Source organism: Porites lutea, chromosome 10, assembly GCF_958299795.1.
Source record: "Porites lutea chromosome 10, jaPorLute2.1, whole genome shotgun sequence".
NCBI lineage: Eukaryota > Metazoa > Cnidaria > Anthozoa > Scleractinia > Poritidae > Porites > Porites lutea.
In genome coordinates, this window is record NC_133210.1 from 12,396,310 (window position 1) to 12,412,523 (window position 16,214).

The 16,214-nt window shown below is 39.4% G+C and overlaps 2 protein-coding genes across 4 annotated transcripts in view; one reads left to right on the forward strand and one right to left on the reverse strand.

Annotated features, from left to right (window-relative positions):
* The first annotated feature begins 1,675 nt into the window (after nt 1-1,675).
* LOC140950094 (follistatin-related protein 1-like) lies at nt 1,676-9,080 on the forward strand. Its single transcript, XM_073399273.1, has 10 exons — nt 1,676-1,809; nt 2,372-2,414; nt 3,680-3,889; nt 5,113-5,163; nt 5,715-5,917; nt 6,533-6,662; nt 7,265-7,285; nt 7,482-7,548; nt 7,836-7,882; nt 8,739-9,080. Exons 3-10 carry the CDS (start codon nt 3,802-3,804, stop codon nt 8,975-8,977), a joined length of 846 nt encoding a protein of 281 aa, XP_073255374.1. The 5' UTR covers nt 1,676-1,809; nt 2,372-2,414; nt 3,680-3,801; the 3' UTR covers nt 8,978-9,080.
* Nucleotides 9,081-9,273: 193 nt separating this feature from the next.
* LOC140950084 (double-strand break repair protein MRE11-like) overlaps nt 9,274-16,214 on the reverse strand; it is a 31,371-nt gene continuing 24,430 nt past the window's right edge. For 2 of the 3 annotated variants that reach the window (XM_073399259.1, XM_073399261.1), the window contains exons 13-18: nt 16,163-16,214; nt 14,693-14,845; nt 13,385-13,434; nt 11,761-11,840; nt 11,126-11,195; nt 9,274-10,478 (exon numbers count right to left, since the gene is read on the reverse strand). The exon at nt 16,163-16,214 is cut by the window's right edge and continues 60 nt beyond it. In XM_073399259.1, coding sequence (XP_073255360.1) covers nt 10,413-10,478; nt 11,126-11,195; nt 11,761-11,840; nt 13,385-13,434; nt 14,693-14,845; nt 16,163-16,214 — 471 coding nt within the window. In that variant the 3' untranslated portion in view covers nt 9,274-10,412. The remainder of the gene's footprint in view (nt 10,479-11,125; nt 11,196-11,760; nt 11,841-13,384; nt 13,435-14,692; nt 14,846-16,162) is intronic. The other variant, XM_073399260.1, reaches the window with a different exon arrangement.

Below are 16,214 nucleotides of genomic sequence, written 5' to 3' on the forward strand. Positions count from 1 at the left end.
TCGGAAGACGATTTGAGGTCTAGAATTTTCGGAACATTTTTTGTAAAATTTCTTGCTTGCCTACCTCTCCTAGGTTTTTCGCACATCTAAAAATTGGTGCAATTGCCCATTTTTAACGGATTTTTACCCTAAAAAGCTCACCTAGAATTTTCGGGAGCCTTTTTTCTGGCTGAAATTTTCGAAAAGGTAAGTTTTGTTGTTTCATCTTTAATATACTCACATTGGAGGTTGGTTGGCCGCATCTTTGATATGCTTTAAGGTGACAGCGCGATGCTGTTAGTGAGTTCTTCACTTCTTGTGTGCCTATCATTACTTGGCTGTGTAGCCGCGTGATGCGGTTCCAGTGCAGACCCACAAATTGGCCCTTGCTCACCGTAGAGTCTCCAGTAGCTCAAGTGGTTAGAGCATCCGACTAGATCACGGAGGGTCGTAGGTTCAAATCCCATCTGGGACTCGGATTTTTTTTCCGAGTCCTCCTCAAATTAATATCATGTTGTAAGTTTTGATCCCTATGATTTTCGGATCTCGAGACTTTCAGCTAGGAAATCCGAACAGATGAAAAATTTTTAGGGGATAAAAATATGCCTATATCTACCGTTTAAATACTAAAATACGTTTAACAATGCTATGTTTAAGTGGTTTTGAACTATATTCTCGTTGGGTGCCCCTGACTAAGGGAAAGTTCATTTAATATGACAAGGGGGGGGGGGGGGGGAATTATGAAGATATTGAAACTCGAAGCTTGAAATTTTAGCAGCCCCCATCGCTAGCGGTTCAATTTTTTAGGAGCCCCCTCCTTGGTAGTCGAAAAAATTTCAGAGCCCCCCCCCCCCCACTCCTCCTTCAATTCCTTTGCTCCCCTGAAAAAAGATCGCTAGACTGTATTAAATATATTTACCGTTATTGTCTTCAATGGTTTATACTATGACAAACTTGAGATACAGTTGTGATACAATTTTCTAAAGCATTTTTGGGATGAACAAGAGTGTAATAATTACTGGGACTACATTTGTTATATCTGTAAACCACGTGATATAGCTGAGTTGCACAGGTCATTTAAATTGTTGAGTTGAAAACCATCCGATCTGTATGATGATGTCATGTGTTGGTTTTGAAGTATACAAATTTTCGGAGCCCCCCCCCCTCCTAGCGCAACAATTTTTTCAGAGCCCCCCCTTCGGGTGTCTAAAAATTTTCGGAGCCCCCTCCCCTCAATATCTTCATCCCCCCCCCCCTTGTCATATTAAATGAACTTTCCCTAACGTCAATATGGGCCCCATCCCGCTAACCGATGTCGGTATTGCTAAATATTCCATCTCTAGAAGAATGTGGTAAGTGTGAACTACATGACTCTGGTTTTAACACTACTTTTCCATAAAAACCATGAGCTAAAAAAGGCGCTAAACGTTCCCACTTGATGTGTTTTTACAATCAAGTATCGGGGTTTCAATTGTATATGATCATGTTACAAATAATTTATTAATTATAAAGATAAAGAATGCGAGTTATCCGAGACTCTTGTCAAACCGGCTGCAGATTGTCAGCGAAGGTGAGTTCTTTTGGTCCTAGAAAGCAACCTCTCAGACACTTGAGGGTTGGTTTGTTTTCAGGCAAGAAGAAAGTTTAATCCCTCTCGTCAAAGGAGCTTAAAGTTTTACTTGGCATTATCGATTGACCTCATTTAACAGACCTTTAACAGCTGTCGACTCGACCCACTAGATTCCAAGTATGTCTGAACGAAGAATGAAAGTAATTCTGTCCCTTTGTTTGTTATGGAGTTTGGTTTGTCTTGCAGCTACAAACGATTCGGTGAGTTTGTATTGGTTTCTTAATGCCCATGAAAAGTTTTTTTTATCCTATTGTGCAAGAGAACCATGTATAGTTTCGAATTCGCGCGGTCGCATTGGAAGCGTCGCGTTGTTTTCAGAATTTCACTGTCTAAGTAACGAATTTGCCTCTTTGCTTACTCTTTACACTACTTATTCTTTAACTTTCATACCGTTTGCAGCCGCATGGAGCAGGCGACAGCAAAATTTTCCGTGATTTGCAATTGTTTTGTGTCCCGTAAACAGTGAAACAAAGGCCTAATTGTTTACAGCAAAACCAAAGGCCCAGTAGTTCTTGTTCTCTTTCGTTTCCTTTTTATAAGATATCGATTTTGTGTAGGATCAGCTTTTTTAACTGATGATAGCGACATTACGTATTCATTGTATTAAATATCTTTCACAATGAATGCTGTGCAGCAATAATAATGTTAAGTTTATAAAATTAATGCGCCTCGCCCCCAACAAGCTTTAAGAATTTTGTAGTCTTCGAGTAATTTTGAATTCCGTTTCTTTCTCCGGTTGCATGACACACCCATATCACCTAGCCTTCTGCTGAAGATGATGAACTTCTTTGAACTCAAGACAAAGGTTTGTTGGCAATTATTTCACTTCTCTCCAGTGACGCCAGTGGCTGAATGCACCATGGGAGGTGGGTTCCCTGGGAAATAGAAAGAGAAGTACTGGTATAGTGGTTATATCTAGGATTTTAACATCACTCATTGCCCCAGTCATGTGATTACCTCAAGCATCTTCTCAGGGGGCCATGATAAAAAAAAATGAAATATATTAGTTTTACTGCTTTTAATTTGTAATGATAAGGGTAAGTTAGCACTATCCTGATTCTCAGCTGGTCCCTGTGTCTCATAGCCTGGAACCAGGCTCTGCAGTGGGGAAAAAGGCAAAACGGGGTCAAATAGGAAAAATATCGTGAGCTGAGTGGTGGACCCTTTTCCCTTCCCAGACTACCTCTCAGCTCAGCTCGCTTTGCCCGTCAATGCAGAGCCTGGTCCCAGGCTATGTGTCTCAAGGCTATCCTTTTAACAACAGGTAACCTGGACCATCTGAGAACTGGACTAAGTTACAGGATCTTACCTTCATGTAGATTCTGTTTGCCTGACATACTTAAACTTAAAATTGTGAATTGTAAATAATATTTTCTTTTCTTTTCTTTTTTTTTTACGTGCTTATTATTATTAATATTATTTTATTATTATTTCTTATAATACATTTAATGTATATATATATATTCTATATTATTTTTATGTTGTGTCAGCTCGAAGATATTAGCTTGTTAGCTACTCTAAAATTCGAGTATAAATAAAGTTTTATGTTATGTTATGTTACCACACCCTTTGTCAACAATTTCTAAATTTTAAAAATTCCCAGATAAAGGGGGAACTTGGGGACTTGTTATTTTCCATGGGCCGTTGTTATCGCAAATTATGCCTCTACACTCACATCCTAAAAAAATAATAGACCCTTCTACAGTTTTTCAGCATTTGACTTTGACCAGTGTAAATTATATGAAAAGATGTTTGTATTGTGGGATTGTAGGAAGCAAGTTTAATTTGTGCCCCCCACTATACAAGCGTCTGTAAACTTTTGCGAATATGAGGAGCTATATCTTTGTTATTTATGAGCAAATCTCTTTCAAACTTGGCAATTTTGCCAGTTTAAAGGTGCTCTTTCCAGCAGAGTCGATGGATTTTTTCTAACTTGTCCATGTCAAAAGTTGAAGGAATTAAAAGGTCTATTCGTTTTGAGCATTTTTCTTGCTGGTATTTTAAAGTAAATTATTATAATTTACTCAGGAAAATCATCATTTCAATCTTTGTCTTAAATTCTGATTTTAGATCCATGTACCAATATTCTATGTCATGCCGGCCAGGAGTGTTCTATTGTAGGTAGAAATGCTGCCTGTATTTGCAAGAAATCATGTCCTGAGCATGAAAATACAGTGTGTGGATCCAATGGGATGACGTTTCCCAACCACTGTGAGCTACACAGGACTGCCTGCTTAGAGGGAAAAAAGATCTCCATCAAGCATGATGGGACATGCAAAGGTGTTTACAATACCTTTAGTCTGCTTTTTAGCCCAGAGGGAACTCTGGAATTTGCGGATAAATAAAGTGTTCGGGGGGGTGTGAAATTCTTCATCCCGCAATTTTATTAGGTGGGAATTTAAATTTCACAAGTAGTTTTTCCATGGCTTGATTTCAGTGGCAGTCTTTTTTTTTTGGGGGGGGGGGGGTATTCAAAACAATTTAACATTCATGGTACTGCCCACTTTTCCTTTTAATCAGTAATTATATCTCCTCCTTAGTATTTATTTATTTATTTTATTTGCCACACAATAATTACAAAAAATATAGGAAAAGAAGAAAAAAAGAAGTGGCGAGGAGACCTAACAGAAACTTTAGGAGATGTGTAGATCACGTCTAGCAGTTCTTGTGCAGTCGAACCTCTGCCAATACCACGTACTCCCTTAACAATGGCCTTCTCTTCAGAGTGGCCCCTGTTATTTATCCTGGCAGAAACTCACTTTTGTTCTCAGTCCTCTCTTCATAATGGCCAGTTTGCTCTTTCCTAATTAAAGTTGGTTGTTGTGTAGAGAATACAGTGTATCAAACAACTAACACAATAAAGCCACCTAGTCTGATTTGAAGGGTAATAGTGAAGTGCTTGGGCCCTGTTTGTACTAAGCAAAATTGTTTGTTGTGCAGAAAAAAAGATCTGTCAACAGGAAGCCATTTCTAGTGCAAACGAATTTCTTTAGCAACCAAAGTTTTCTCAACTGTCATCAAAGTTCAAAGATGCCATTGAGAAGATTGGGAGGCTTACAATTTTTTGTCAAGTGACAAACTCAATTTGTTCCTTGACAGCTATCCTTCGTCAGGTCATTGTATTTTGCGAACACCACCAATTAAAGTTCCTTTAATCAACTTTTCTGGTTAGACAAAAACTTTCATGTCTCAGATGCGAACAAGGTTGCAAAAACAAAAAATTGGTGAGTACAAAATTTTCAAATTCTTGCAGATGCCAAACCCTATTTTTTGTCGTAGTGTGAACAGGGCCTTACTTAACTTGCAGCTGAACTAACAGTGTTTTCTTGACAGCAATAACTTTTTTGTCTCGATGGGTTCACTTCTATTTTTTTTGGCAATTTCCCCAAAATAGCTGTTTTGGAGAGGATGTAGCCTGCATCACAGACACTGGTTGAGGTGTATCAATAAATTATCAAAAAAGAAACTAATAATTTGACCGACTGATATTTTTTTAACAACAGGACAACCAACCCCGCCTCCTCCCCCTGTAAAGGTTAATAAGTCAAAACCAGGTAAGTTTATCTTTTAGTTTTTTAAGGATAGCTTGAAAGGGTGTAAAATATATAATGTCAGCACCCTAACACTTGTCTACACTTGTTCACGCCTACAATCCTGATATATTTCTTGAACCCTTGGTTTTCCAAACTGAAGTTATTCTAACCAAAAGTGTCATCCCTTCCCCAGTCAACCATTAATGATAATTTTACCCCCAATATTTCAAATGACCCAATTATCTGAACCAATCTACTTCTCCCTTAATGGTTTCAAAAGTCATGTTTCTACTGTATGTGTCAAAAGTTATTAAATGTTATTAGATAGTTAACAACAATTAGTTCTCTACTAAAGCTAGTAAGCTTTGGGGGTTCAGTACCAGTATAACAAGGGTTCATAAGGTGGGAGTTACAAATCATTAAGCTATTTAAAAGTATTGTACCCTATCAAAGCCATCATAAGTGCCATTTTTGTGTAATAATATTTTATGAACCTGCCCTTGTACGCCAGTAATGTTTACATTCTTAAATTCATATGCCATCTAGAAAACATCGTCTTATTGATCTTTTAGTTGTCTGTTATGAGCATGACCGTGATGAAATACGTAGCCGTCTAATGGGATGGTTACAGAACCAAGATATATCCCTAAAAGGAGTTGAAGGGTACAAGAATCTCCTCAAGTCTTACTTTCACTTGGTTGATGAAAACGAGGATGGAAAACTTGATGCTACTGAGTTCAGAGAATTTGTTGCAGCAAATCAATCAACTGATGAGGTACTACCCCTTAGTGATATCTGTCTGACTTGGCTTAGCTGATAGGTCTAGGAATTGATGTGGCAATCATTATTATCAAATCTTTGATATTTCATTTCAATATGCCCAAAAATTTCTCTACACTGTTCTGAATCTCAGTCTGATCCCAAAAGGTGGTATATTTAGATGTTGTTAGTGTTGAGAAAGAAACACTTGCAATATAACAGACGCGTTTTCGCTAAGTACTTTGTTATGACTATTTGTTTATTTTAAGGACCCAATTAGAATATGACGTAATGTTTTCTAGAACTTTCTATGACAAGATAAGAACTGAATAAACAGGTTTTTGTCTTCGCGTTATATAAGCAGTTTCAACACAGTGTGCGCTCTTTTGTTGTGGATCGATCGGTAACGGACTTCTCTTAAGTTTCTGGTAGAAATTAAAGTTCAAGTTGCGTTTAAGAAACTTGTGGCTGTCACAGACGTTCAAGTTGAATCTTAACAGTTAGTGCCTAGTTTCCTGGGCTTTAATTGGGTTCGGTGGCTTCATTCACACCTTCCTGCCACTATACGACACACTGGGGTCTGACCTAGATAAGTCGAGATCATGATAGTTTTCACGTGTTTAAAATGTAGGTTGCCAGCATGGAAGAGTACACCAACCCCATCCTGCAAAAACTGTGCGCCGATGCTCTGATTTCAATCAGTGATGAGGATTCAGATGGGGAACTAAGTTTTCATGAGTTCATGAAATGTTTGAATCCAGGTGTGTATCAGGATCAGTCACCATACAGTAAATCCCAAATAGTGAATATTAGGAGGCTCATTTCTTTCAAGCAAATTTGATCAGGGGGAGCCTACTAGAGAGGAGGGTTTTATTTAATGTAGCAACACAGTGGTATCAGAGAAATGTAAAGAACCAGACTGGAGCTATGGTTATACTCTAATTCCTGTTTCGGGTGATGGGAATGGCTGTTTGACTGAGATTTAAAGGTGACATAAATTGGTCTTTACTCTAAGCAAGGCAAGTTTTATTGGTAATCAATATTATTTTGTGTATGTCAGAAGGAAGTGCTAGGAGAGGGGGAGGGAGGGGCTGTGACAAGGAGTGGTGCAGTAAAACTGCAAAACTTCTTAATGCTTTTTTGCCCACATATGTCAACGAATGCTTGAATTTATCACTAGAGGAGTTAATGATTACTTTTTTATTTTATCACTAGTGAGAATTTATCAGTTGGTTGACTTTGTAAATTAATTCATTGTCAAAGCATTAGAAATTTAGATTTACCGGTTCATAACAAGGCAAAGAAAACACGCACACATTTCTTTATTGATGCTAATGTTATTAACAAACTTTTTATCTTACAGAATTCAAACCACCAAAGAGAGGTAGTGTAGTTACTACATTTTTAATCTAGTATACATGATTCTCTCCCTTCCCTTAAAGGTTTTACTGAGTTCTCTTTTTTTAACTCTGCGTCAGTTAAATGCACTGCCAAGCAATAATATGCAAGGAAGTGCACTTTACCTAAGCAGATATTTCTGTTGTCTGAGTGATTGATTTGTGTCATTTTAACCATTTCAGATTGTGAACTGGACGAAGAGGCTTATGAAGATGGCTCAGAGATTCCAACAACTGATTGTAACACCTGGTAAGACCCACTTTCCATTGGGATTTTCAATTTGGTATTAGTCTGGTATTGAACAGTCATCTAATTGTATAATCATTTTTTAATAATGTAATATAAATCATCATTGAGGTTGCCAATGTTTTGCTCACTATGAAAATTCATCAGGACTAGGCCAAGTCCTAATAAGCTACTGATAAATTTCTCTAGTAGATAGAACCCTCTCACCTGCAGAATATTACATTGTATAGTTCCCAGAAGTAATTGTATAGTAAAATGACTACAGTGTTGTAACTGTTGTGTCATTCCAGTGTCTGTGCATGTGGGCAATGGGTCTGTACTACCTTAAAATGTGATGGTGAGTAAATACCATTATTGTCATCATCATCATCACCATCATTATCACATCAACATTATCACCAACATCGCATTCGTTGTCACCAGCAATGTCATCATCATTGCCTCCAACTTAATTTTCATACATAACATTTGTTTGTATGGGATTTTCTCCAGCTGATCCTGTTAAAATAAATAACGTTTATGGATATTGCAATAGTTTTGGTGTGTCCCGCATTTGTTTGGTATGGTGTTTGTAAACTATCCCTGGCCACCACAGATACTATGAATCAGGAAGCAATGAGAACTTTAACACATCAACTGACACTGCTTTGCTTCAGAGTAAATCTTCTTTTACGTGCAACCTTCAACCTCTTAGTGTAATACCACTGGCCTTTGAAAAAGCTAAGGAGAATTAGAAAGGCCGGTTGGAATGACAATGAAAACAGCAATGAAAAGGAAAACCTGGGATCCCCCTTGTCTTTCTTTTTTTTTTAGGGTTTAAGTGAGACACAGCCCCCTGCAGATGTGCATAAGGATGTGAAAAAAAGGAGTTCCTGAATTATTTTTGGGAATGTTGCAAAGGCAAAAGAATGATCAATTTTTATGTACCTGGCTGAAGCGAGAAAAAGTGGAGCAAAGTTTCTTGGGGTTTTATTTTTTTATGAACTTTGGTTAATGAATCCAAACCCTCTTCAGACGTCTTGTCAAGGGGATACCCTCTGGTTCCCCTATGCTACGTGTAACCTACAATCAGGGAATAAGTGAATTAAACTCTGCTAATAATACATTTTCCGATTCTGATTTAAAATCATATTAGCTTTTAATTTTATAACCCAACCTTCATCCTTATGTGCTTCTTCTTTGCCACTTCTCAGGGAGTGAGGGGAATCTGGCAAGTGCTGAGACAAGTGAAGATGAAGTGGAGGGACAGAAATTCATCGTGAATGGCGAGGAAGCCCAAGAGCAGCTTACAAGAGGAGTCATTCAACGTGAAGAAAAACTAATTCGTCAACATCAAAGAAAGGTCCTTCCGCTGTTTAAACCACGGCAACACCAGAAGCACAGAAAACATGGCAAACATGGCTCCAGGGCGAGAAACTTTAGAGATGAGTAACTTGAGGTGTCAAAGACGGTTTAAAAGGGAGAACAAAACCGGCAAAAAAGCAATGTTGTTGCATATCATATCAGTTTTGAAACTATAAAAGCATCTATATTAAGTACACTTAATGTCATTGCATTCTTAAAATACTTTAATAAATGTTATCAGAAACACTTGTTTTATTTCAGTATTAGTTATTCCCTCAAACAGCATCAAGTCCTAAACTCTTAACAAAAGTAACCTAGTAACAGAGGCACATTGCGAAGATTGAAGTGCTCTTTCACATTTTCTAATGTCAATGTTACTCAGCGATGCACAAGGAACACGCTTTTTATAAAAATTTACGTACCAAGATGTTTCCATACCTGTAGTTCTAATTATGTCATGAATTGGTGTGACCAATTATAGGGCAAATATAGATTTATTTGAGAATTTCCTAATGCAAGTCACCACATTAGCTTGCTATTTCTGCTTGAACAACACATAAGTTCGAGTAATAGGGTAAACTGTTTGACATTTGTAAATCCAAACACTTTTTATAATGTATCATGTTTCAAAAGAAACGTAGTTGAATTCATCAAAATGTAAACATCTGTCATATTTCTTAAACCTCTTTCATTTTTTCTAAAATATATTTTAACTATAATCTCAAAATATAAAATTCAATGTACATTTGTAAATAACACTAACTAAAGGGACAATGTGTTAACTTAAAAAAATTATAATACAGATTGATGAAACACATTAGGACATATGTGCAAGTATCTGTATCGGTTTCGCTACGTGTCCAATTCGCTACGTCCTAGTACGCAACAAATTCGCTACATATTACTTTCTGTAAACCACTGAAACTATTCCCTTAATCGCTCTAGAAAAAAATCTTTTAATATATTATTTCTCGTTCTTTTAAGCTTGTCCCTCCAAGGGTGCAAGTTTTGGACTTTGCCAATAGGCAGCGAGACGAATATGTAGGTAGCAAACTCGAACGTAGCGAACTTGACAAGTAGCGAAACCGTTGTAAAGCAGCCACACTGGCCGATGTTTTCCTACCAACAGTACCGCTAATGTTTATTTAGCGCAAATAGGGTGATAACTTTGTTTTGTTCAGGAATTCTAAACTGTCTTCGATCCCCTGTAAAGTGGAGATAAACACAAAGCAACTCCATTGCCACTATACTAGAAATTCACATTCTATTTCAGTTTTGCACTGATGCTTTCATCGACGTCACCCTTGTCGAATCGTAATGTGCTCGAAAATAAGTGGCTTTATCATTTCATTTTTCCAGAATTTTTAAATCCAGCTTTGAAATTTCCATTGCACTTTGACTTTTAGCCCTTGACGAAGTGTAAAGGTTTAGCGCTGTGGAACCTATTCAAAGACGTAGTAGTACAGGGTCAAAAGATGCACAGTCACGTAACCACTATTGGCAATGGCGAGACTCATCTGTTGCTATCGTTTGCTTCTTTTACTGCTTGGTTGCATGGAGAAGGGGTCGTCTGAATCCTCACTTTCTTCCTGCAGGTAATAAAAGCAATGTGGAAATTAAGTGGAGAAAATTACTTAGATTGGCTCCTTTAGTTTTCTTGGGCGCCTAAGTTCATAGACAAGACAAGACAATATTTATTTGGATCTTATACCACCTGGTACATAGACTGGTTTCGTATCACAGGGTTTGGAAGGGGGTTCCGTGATTCAGCATCTCTGCTCCTTTTTCACGACCATCCCGCATCCCGAAATTCCACTTAAGAAATAGGAAGGAAACTGGGCCGAGTTAGCTTCGCAAAGACTTCTGGGATTGTTACTGGGGACGCGCCAGTTTAACGCGCCATTCAGGTATTGGCTAATTTGTTCCCTGTAGCAGTCCCACAAGTCTTTGCAAACGTTAACTCGGCCCAGTTTCCTTTTCGTTTCTACAGTGGCAAATATAGTCGTCTTTCCTCCGCGTCAAGATTTCGGCGAATCCCGCTTCCTAACTAAAATGCCCTTTTGGTTGTTCGATCGTAGACGCAACGCCGAAAAGCGTTACAGTGTGGGCCCTTTCAAACGAAAATGTTAAATGAAAAAGGGGACTTTGCGTATCACACACTATACTTAAAACGGTTCCTTGCTAGCGAGAAATAACATAACTTGGTTTAAAAGAACGAAAAGAAACATAAGCTTACATCATCAACAGCAACATTTACAACAGTTTTCCTTTGTCTTCCTCTCGATGACTTCTGAGACTGATAGAGCCTGTAAAAGAGCAAAGCATTAATGCCAGATTTGTAAAGTGAACTACAACTGTTTCAGCGCTGGGTTTAGCTTTCAGGTACAGGGTAAGTGTCAAATTAAGAATCTCATAAAAAAGCAAAAAACGTGGGCAGCATAAAATGAAAACGCCTAAGCATTCCCCCAGCAGCGAAGCCACGCGGATGCCAAAACACACCATTTTGTCTTATTGATTTTAGAGGAAAGGGGAACAGGTCGAAACTCCGTCTATTTTGTCCGAGATCGAAGCTTGCCTTGAATTTTTCCGTATTTCAATAGTATAATTGCAGCCTATTCTCACCATGTGCAGCAAAACCAGAAGAATTTACTACTGCAGTGAAACCTGCATAAATAAAGCTGACACCCATGAAACTATTTAAAGAAAAATATGAGAAGAAAAGTTTGGGACTCATTGACACTTCTACTCACTACAGCCTACAGAATGCCCACTTAATATGGAGTCTGTTTGATACAGCTTCCATGTACCACAATCATCTAGTTTATTGTTATAAATTAAATTGTTCGTTTACTATCAGGCTGAAGTACTTACTGGGATGTCTTTGTCTTCTTGACAGAGGATGACAGAGGGACATTAAATTCATCATTGTCATCTTCATCAGAAATTACTTCCTAGATTATTAAAGATGAATTGAATATTATGTTCATCTTAAACCGTCGAGTTAAGACAGGCAATTTGCAGAATTTGACTTGAAAAAGGTTGTCTCTTGTTTTGCTCCCATACTTCAGCAACACGAGCAAACTTTTTTTATGAAAAAATATTATTTAAGGTTTGTCAAATAAGCAGGCAGGAGAGCTTGGTAGTTTGACTCGATGGATTTTTATGTAGTCTTCCCAGCTAAGGAAGCGTGTGTGGCCGATCGGTTAACATCTCAAACTCCAGATCTGGTGGTCCGGTGTTCAAGCCTCGCCCGTCGTGTTTTGTCAGGGAATTTTACTCCACTTTGTCTCTCTTCACCCAGGTGTACAAATGGGTATACCGGCGTCATACTGCTGGGGGGTAACCCTGCGATGGACTAGCATCCCTTCCTGGGGGTGGGGGGGGGGCAATACTCCTTGGCATGCTTCATGCTGAGGAAACAGGGATAAGCTCCGGCCGTTTAAGCCTTTGGCTCGTGTGGGCCTTTACCTTTTACCTGCCCAGCAGAAAATCTTTGCTCTTGTCACTTGCAAGACTAAGAGTGCAAGATCTCGGCAGTCTTGACCTGATTCCAACTGCTTGGTCAGGCTTGTAAACAAGCAACTGTTTTGCCTGCTGTGTATTGGGATTTCTTGACTTATAACGTTTTTAGGAAATATTTCTTTGATTACAGCGGTTTTCGTTTAACCTTGGATTATGCACACTGAAACAAGACTACACCAAACAATAATATAAGCATTAAATTGTTTGGTTTACCTGCGTGTGGCATTTTTGGTTTGTTCAACAAACATAGGACGTATTTGCTGCTCAAAAGTAATTTTCCAAACCTTGGGGCAAGAGAAAAGCTAGCCTTTGAAAACAGCCGACATTTCGCGAAGCCAACACTGGTTCCCTGGCGAAATGAAGTCTGAGAAACGGCGCAGAAATTCCATACTGATAACGCATCCTTACAAGGATCTGGGTAATGCTTCGGATTGATTGAAGCAAGTTTCCCTCGCGGCACGACCAATCAGGAGCACTACCCAGATCTGGGTAGTATCGAATTTCTGCACTCGTTCCTCAGACGTTACTTCGCGCGAAAACCAGTAGAGTCGTCGCGAAATATGGGCTGTTTCTTCAGGCTAGAGACAAGCTGGGCTGCCGACATTTGGACAATCGAACGATACTTTTTACACCTTAGGGTTTCTATTCTGGCAAGATGACAAGTCCAACTCTTGGTCTTTTTGTTGGCTGATAAAACAACCAGTGTTGTTTTATCGGCTGTTTCGTCAGGCTAGAGACAAGCTGGGCTGCCGACATTTGGACAATCGAGCGATGCTTTTTGCACCTTAGGATTTCTTTTCTGGCAAGATGACAAGTCCAACTTTTGATATTTTTGTTAACTGATGAAACAAATAATAACGACTCCTTAAAGAAACCATTCTTCAAGGTCAAACGAAAACTGCTCAGGTCTTCACCAAACCCTTCAGGAGAGTGAATAACATGTATTTACTGTAGTTAAGAATGTCTGCTTTACCTCCACCACATCACTCGGTTGTCTTCGTCTTTTTGATGATGAGACAAAGGCTATAGCAGAGGGAGGGGGATGCTTAATTAGTACATTCTAGTAAAGGCAAGTAAAACATAATAAGCTTAATTTGCAGGTGCAGGTTAGGGTGCGAATGAAGTCGTTAGCTGCAATTGTTTTTCTCTCTTGAAAGGACATGTGTCCAGCCAAGTCATTATTTGGGTCAGACAAAACGAAAGTCAATCAAGGACGGATCATGCGTCTTTAAAAATTGTGCTAGGAACACGAGAGATTTTATAACTTGTTCGCTACAATGACGTTATTTTGTTGATGCAATGCAAAAGGACTCAAAGGGTAGATTTCATTCATATTTTGAATTGGTATCATTTCTAACCACAGTTAGGAAAGTCAGACTTCAGGCAAGTTTTGTCAGGCATTGTCCAATGACTGACAATTATTTATAGCCCTGGGTGTGGTCAGGACCATTAGTAACTGGGAGACGATCGCGCTTACTATTTTTTAAAACTTTTCATTGGCATCGCAGCAGGAGCCTCTGTAGCCTGCGAAAACAGCCGTTTCTCCTCGCTACTCGCCCAGCGGCGATGACCGAGACTGCCCCGCCCCCCCTTATCTCAGGGTCTGGATGACCGGCCCCCCTCCCCCCTACCCCTTATCTGAAGGTCTGGTTCCGCCACTGCATTGTGTTGGCGACGCAGTGGTGAGAGCACTTGCCTCCTACCAATGAGGCCTGGGTTAAAATCCCGACGCCGACGCCATATATGGGTTGAGTTGTTGCCAGTTCTTGTCCTTGCTCCGAGAGGTTTTTCTCTGGATACTCCTGTTTTCCTCTCCCCTCAAAACCAGCATTTTCAGATTACAATTCAATCTGGAATGCACGGTTTAACGAGTTCCTGGGCGCTTTCCATTCCGAAAAAATTCCGGTTTGAAATTTGGGAAATTTCACGTGCCCAATGGAACGATACATTTAGGTTGAACGGACCCAACCCGAGCCACCGCGCGTTTGGTTATTGTTCCTATAAGCAGGATACGAAAGAGCGGTACTGGGGACAACAATTTTGTCAAATGGAAAGGGACATTTCGGTCTGACCGACCGAAATGACCAGACCGGTCAAAGTGGACCACCTTCAAAGCTGGTCCCATATACTCCAGTCGGAACAAACCGAAATGATCCTTTCCATTTGATCTACCGACCGAAATTTCCGGAGTTTTGGGTTGAATGGAAAGCAGCCCCTAACGACCCCTAAGTCCTTCGTGAGTGAACAAATTACAATTTAAAGCTTTTACATATTCACTTACAGTCCATAATAGTCCGTGAAGTGTTTGCTCCTGCCTGCGATGCTCCTCTTCCTCTTCCTCGCCCACGACCTCTTCCCCTGCCCCTACCCCGACCACGCCCTTCAGCTGTACCGCTTGAGGATGTGTTGCCAACATCACCACGACCCTTTTTTCCTGTTGACACGAAGGGGAATGTCTGCATTAAGCTGAGGCACCATGACGTGAATAGAGGATATTACACGGCCGCTCGGAGATACGAAACTTCGCTTCGAATGTTGAAAAATATTTCGCGCGTGAGCGCAGCGAAGGATTGAACTATTATAGAAGACGAGAGGAGACATTTGTATCTCCAAACAGCCATGTAATGTTCCGCTTATTTAATTAATTATATAAGCACCAATGAAATACCAAACCATTTAACTTCAATGTCATTTTTTCTGCGAAGGACGCTATTTATTATGTAGCGATAGCAACGGTGATCTGTTTACGTGTGAAGATATCATATTTTCATTGGTGGTGGTTGTATGATTAAGTTATTAATTTTGCTGCTGATGGCTGCACTGCATGAAAAGCTGTTTCTCATGGCTTGGACCAGCACTGTTCTAAATATAATCAGGAAATCTGACTTATACACCATTAAATCCCTTCAAATAAATTGTTAACGTTACGTTCTCTTGCTAAATTAATGCACATTGATACGTGATGGATGGTTACATACAATCAAACCTCTCGTAGGCAAGCAACCTACCCCACTAAAGTAAAAATTCTTCCCTCAATCTGAAAAAAGTTCTTTTACCTCCTAGGGTCAGTTAAAAAAATTTCTTACTCTGAGCCATACAGTCGACTCCCGATAACTCGAACCGAAATCGATTTCCCATGGATTTCCTTCATACATTTACTGTAATTTTACCCTCGGTAACTCGAACCCTCGAGAACTCGAACCTCCCGCTAACTCGAAGTAATTCTTCTTTCCCTTCAGATCATTGCTATATGTTAATTTACCCACGCTAACTCGAACCATGCTTTAAGCGACTGACAAGTGGAAAAAAGTGTACTAAAGTCCGAAACATTGAAATTATTTTAACAACCATGTATTCTTTGTCTTTACTTTTTTGTCAGTCCAGTTTAAATACAGTGTCCAGCACCGTGTATTTATCAAGCTTTGAAGTGTTCATGTCACTTGCATTCATTCTCCATCCCATTTCCTCCTTTCTGGTTATTTGCTTCGTACTCCCGATAACTCGAACTCCTGCTAACTCGAACTGTTTTTGATTTCCCTTGAAGGTTCGAGTTATCGGGAGTCGACTGTAGTTGAAAAAGGACGCGTTGTTGTGAGCAGAGGAAAAGTAAAGTTTCAAGCTGTAATCGCGAATCAGTGAGGATCAAGACAAAGACATTAAAAAATTTAGAATCACAAATGTAAGGCGTATTTCTTGGGTGTTACCGTTGGAGGTCTATTCACTACATCAAAGCACACAGTTGTGTTGATACCTTTGCTTGTACTTGGTACAGCAGCTGATCTGTCGTCATCACTGCTGCCACT

Excerpts from the sequence above, each read along its gene's own strand:
- LOC140950094 (XM_073399273.1), top strand. The coding sequence starts at position 3,802 with ATGACGTTTCCCAACCACTGTGAGCTACACAGGACTGCCTGCTTAGAG. Across the intron at positions 5,918-6,532 it reads CAAATCAATCAACTGATGAG|GTTGCCAGCATGGAAGAGTA; the intron begins GTACTACCCCTT and ends TTTAAAATGTAG. Across the intron at positions 7,286-7,481 it reads ATTCAAACCACCAAAGAGAG|ATTGTGAACTGGACGAAGAG; the intron begins GTAGTGTAGTTA and ends TAACCATTTCAG.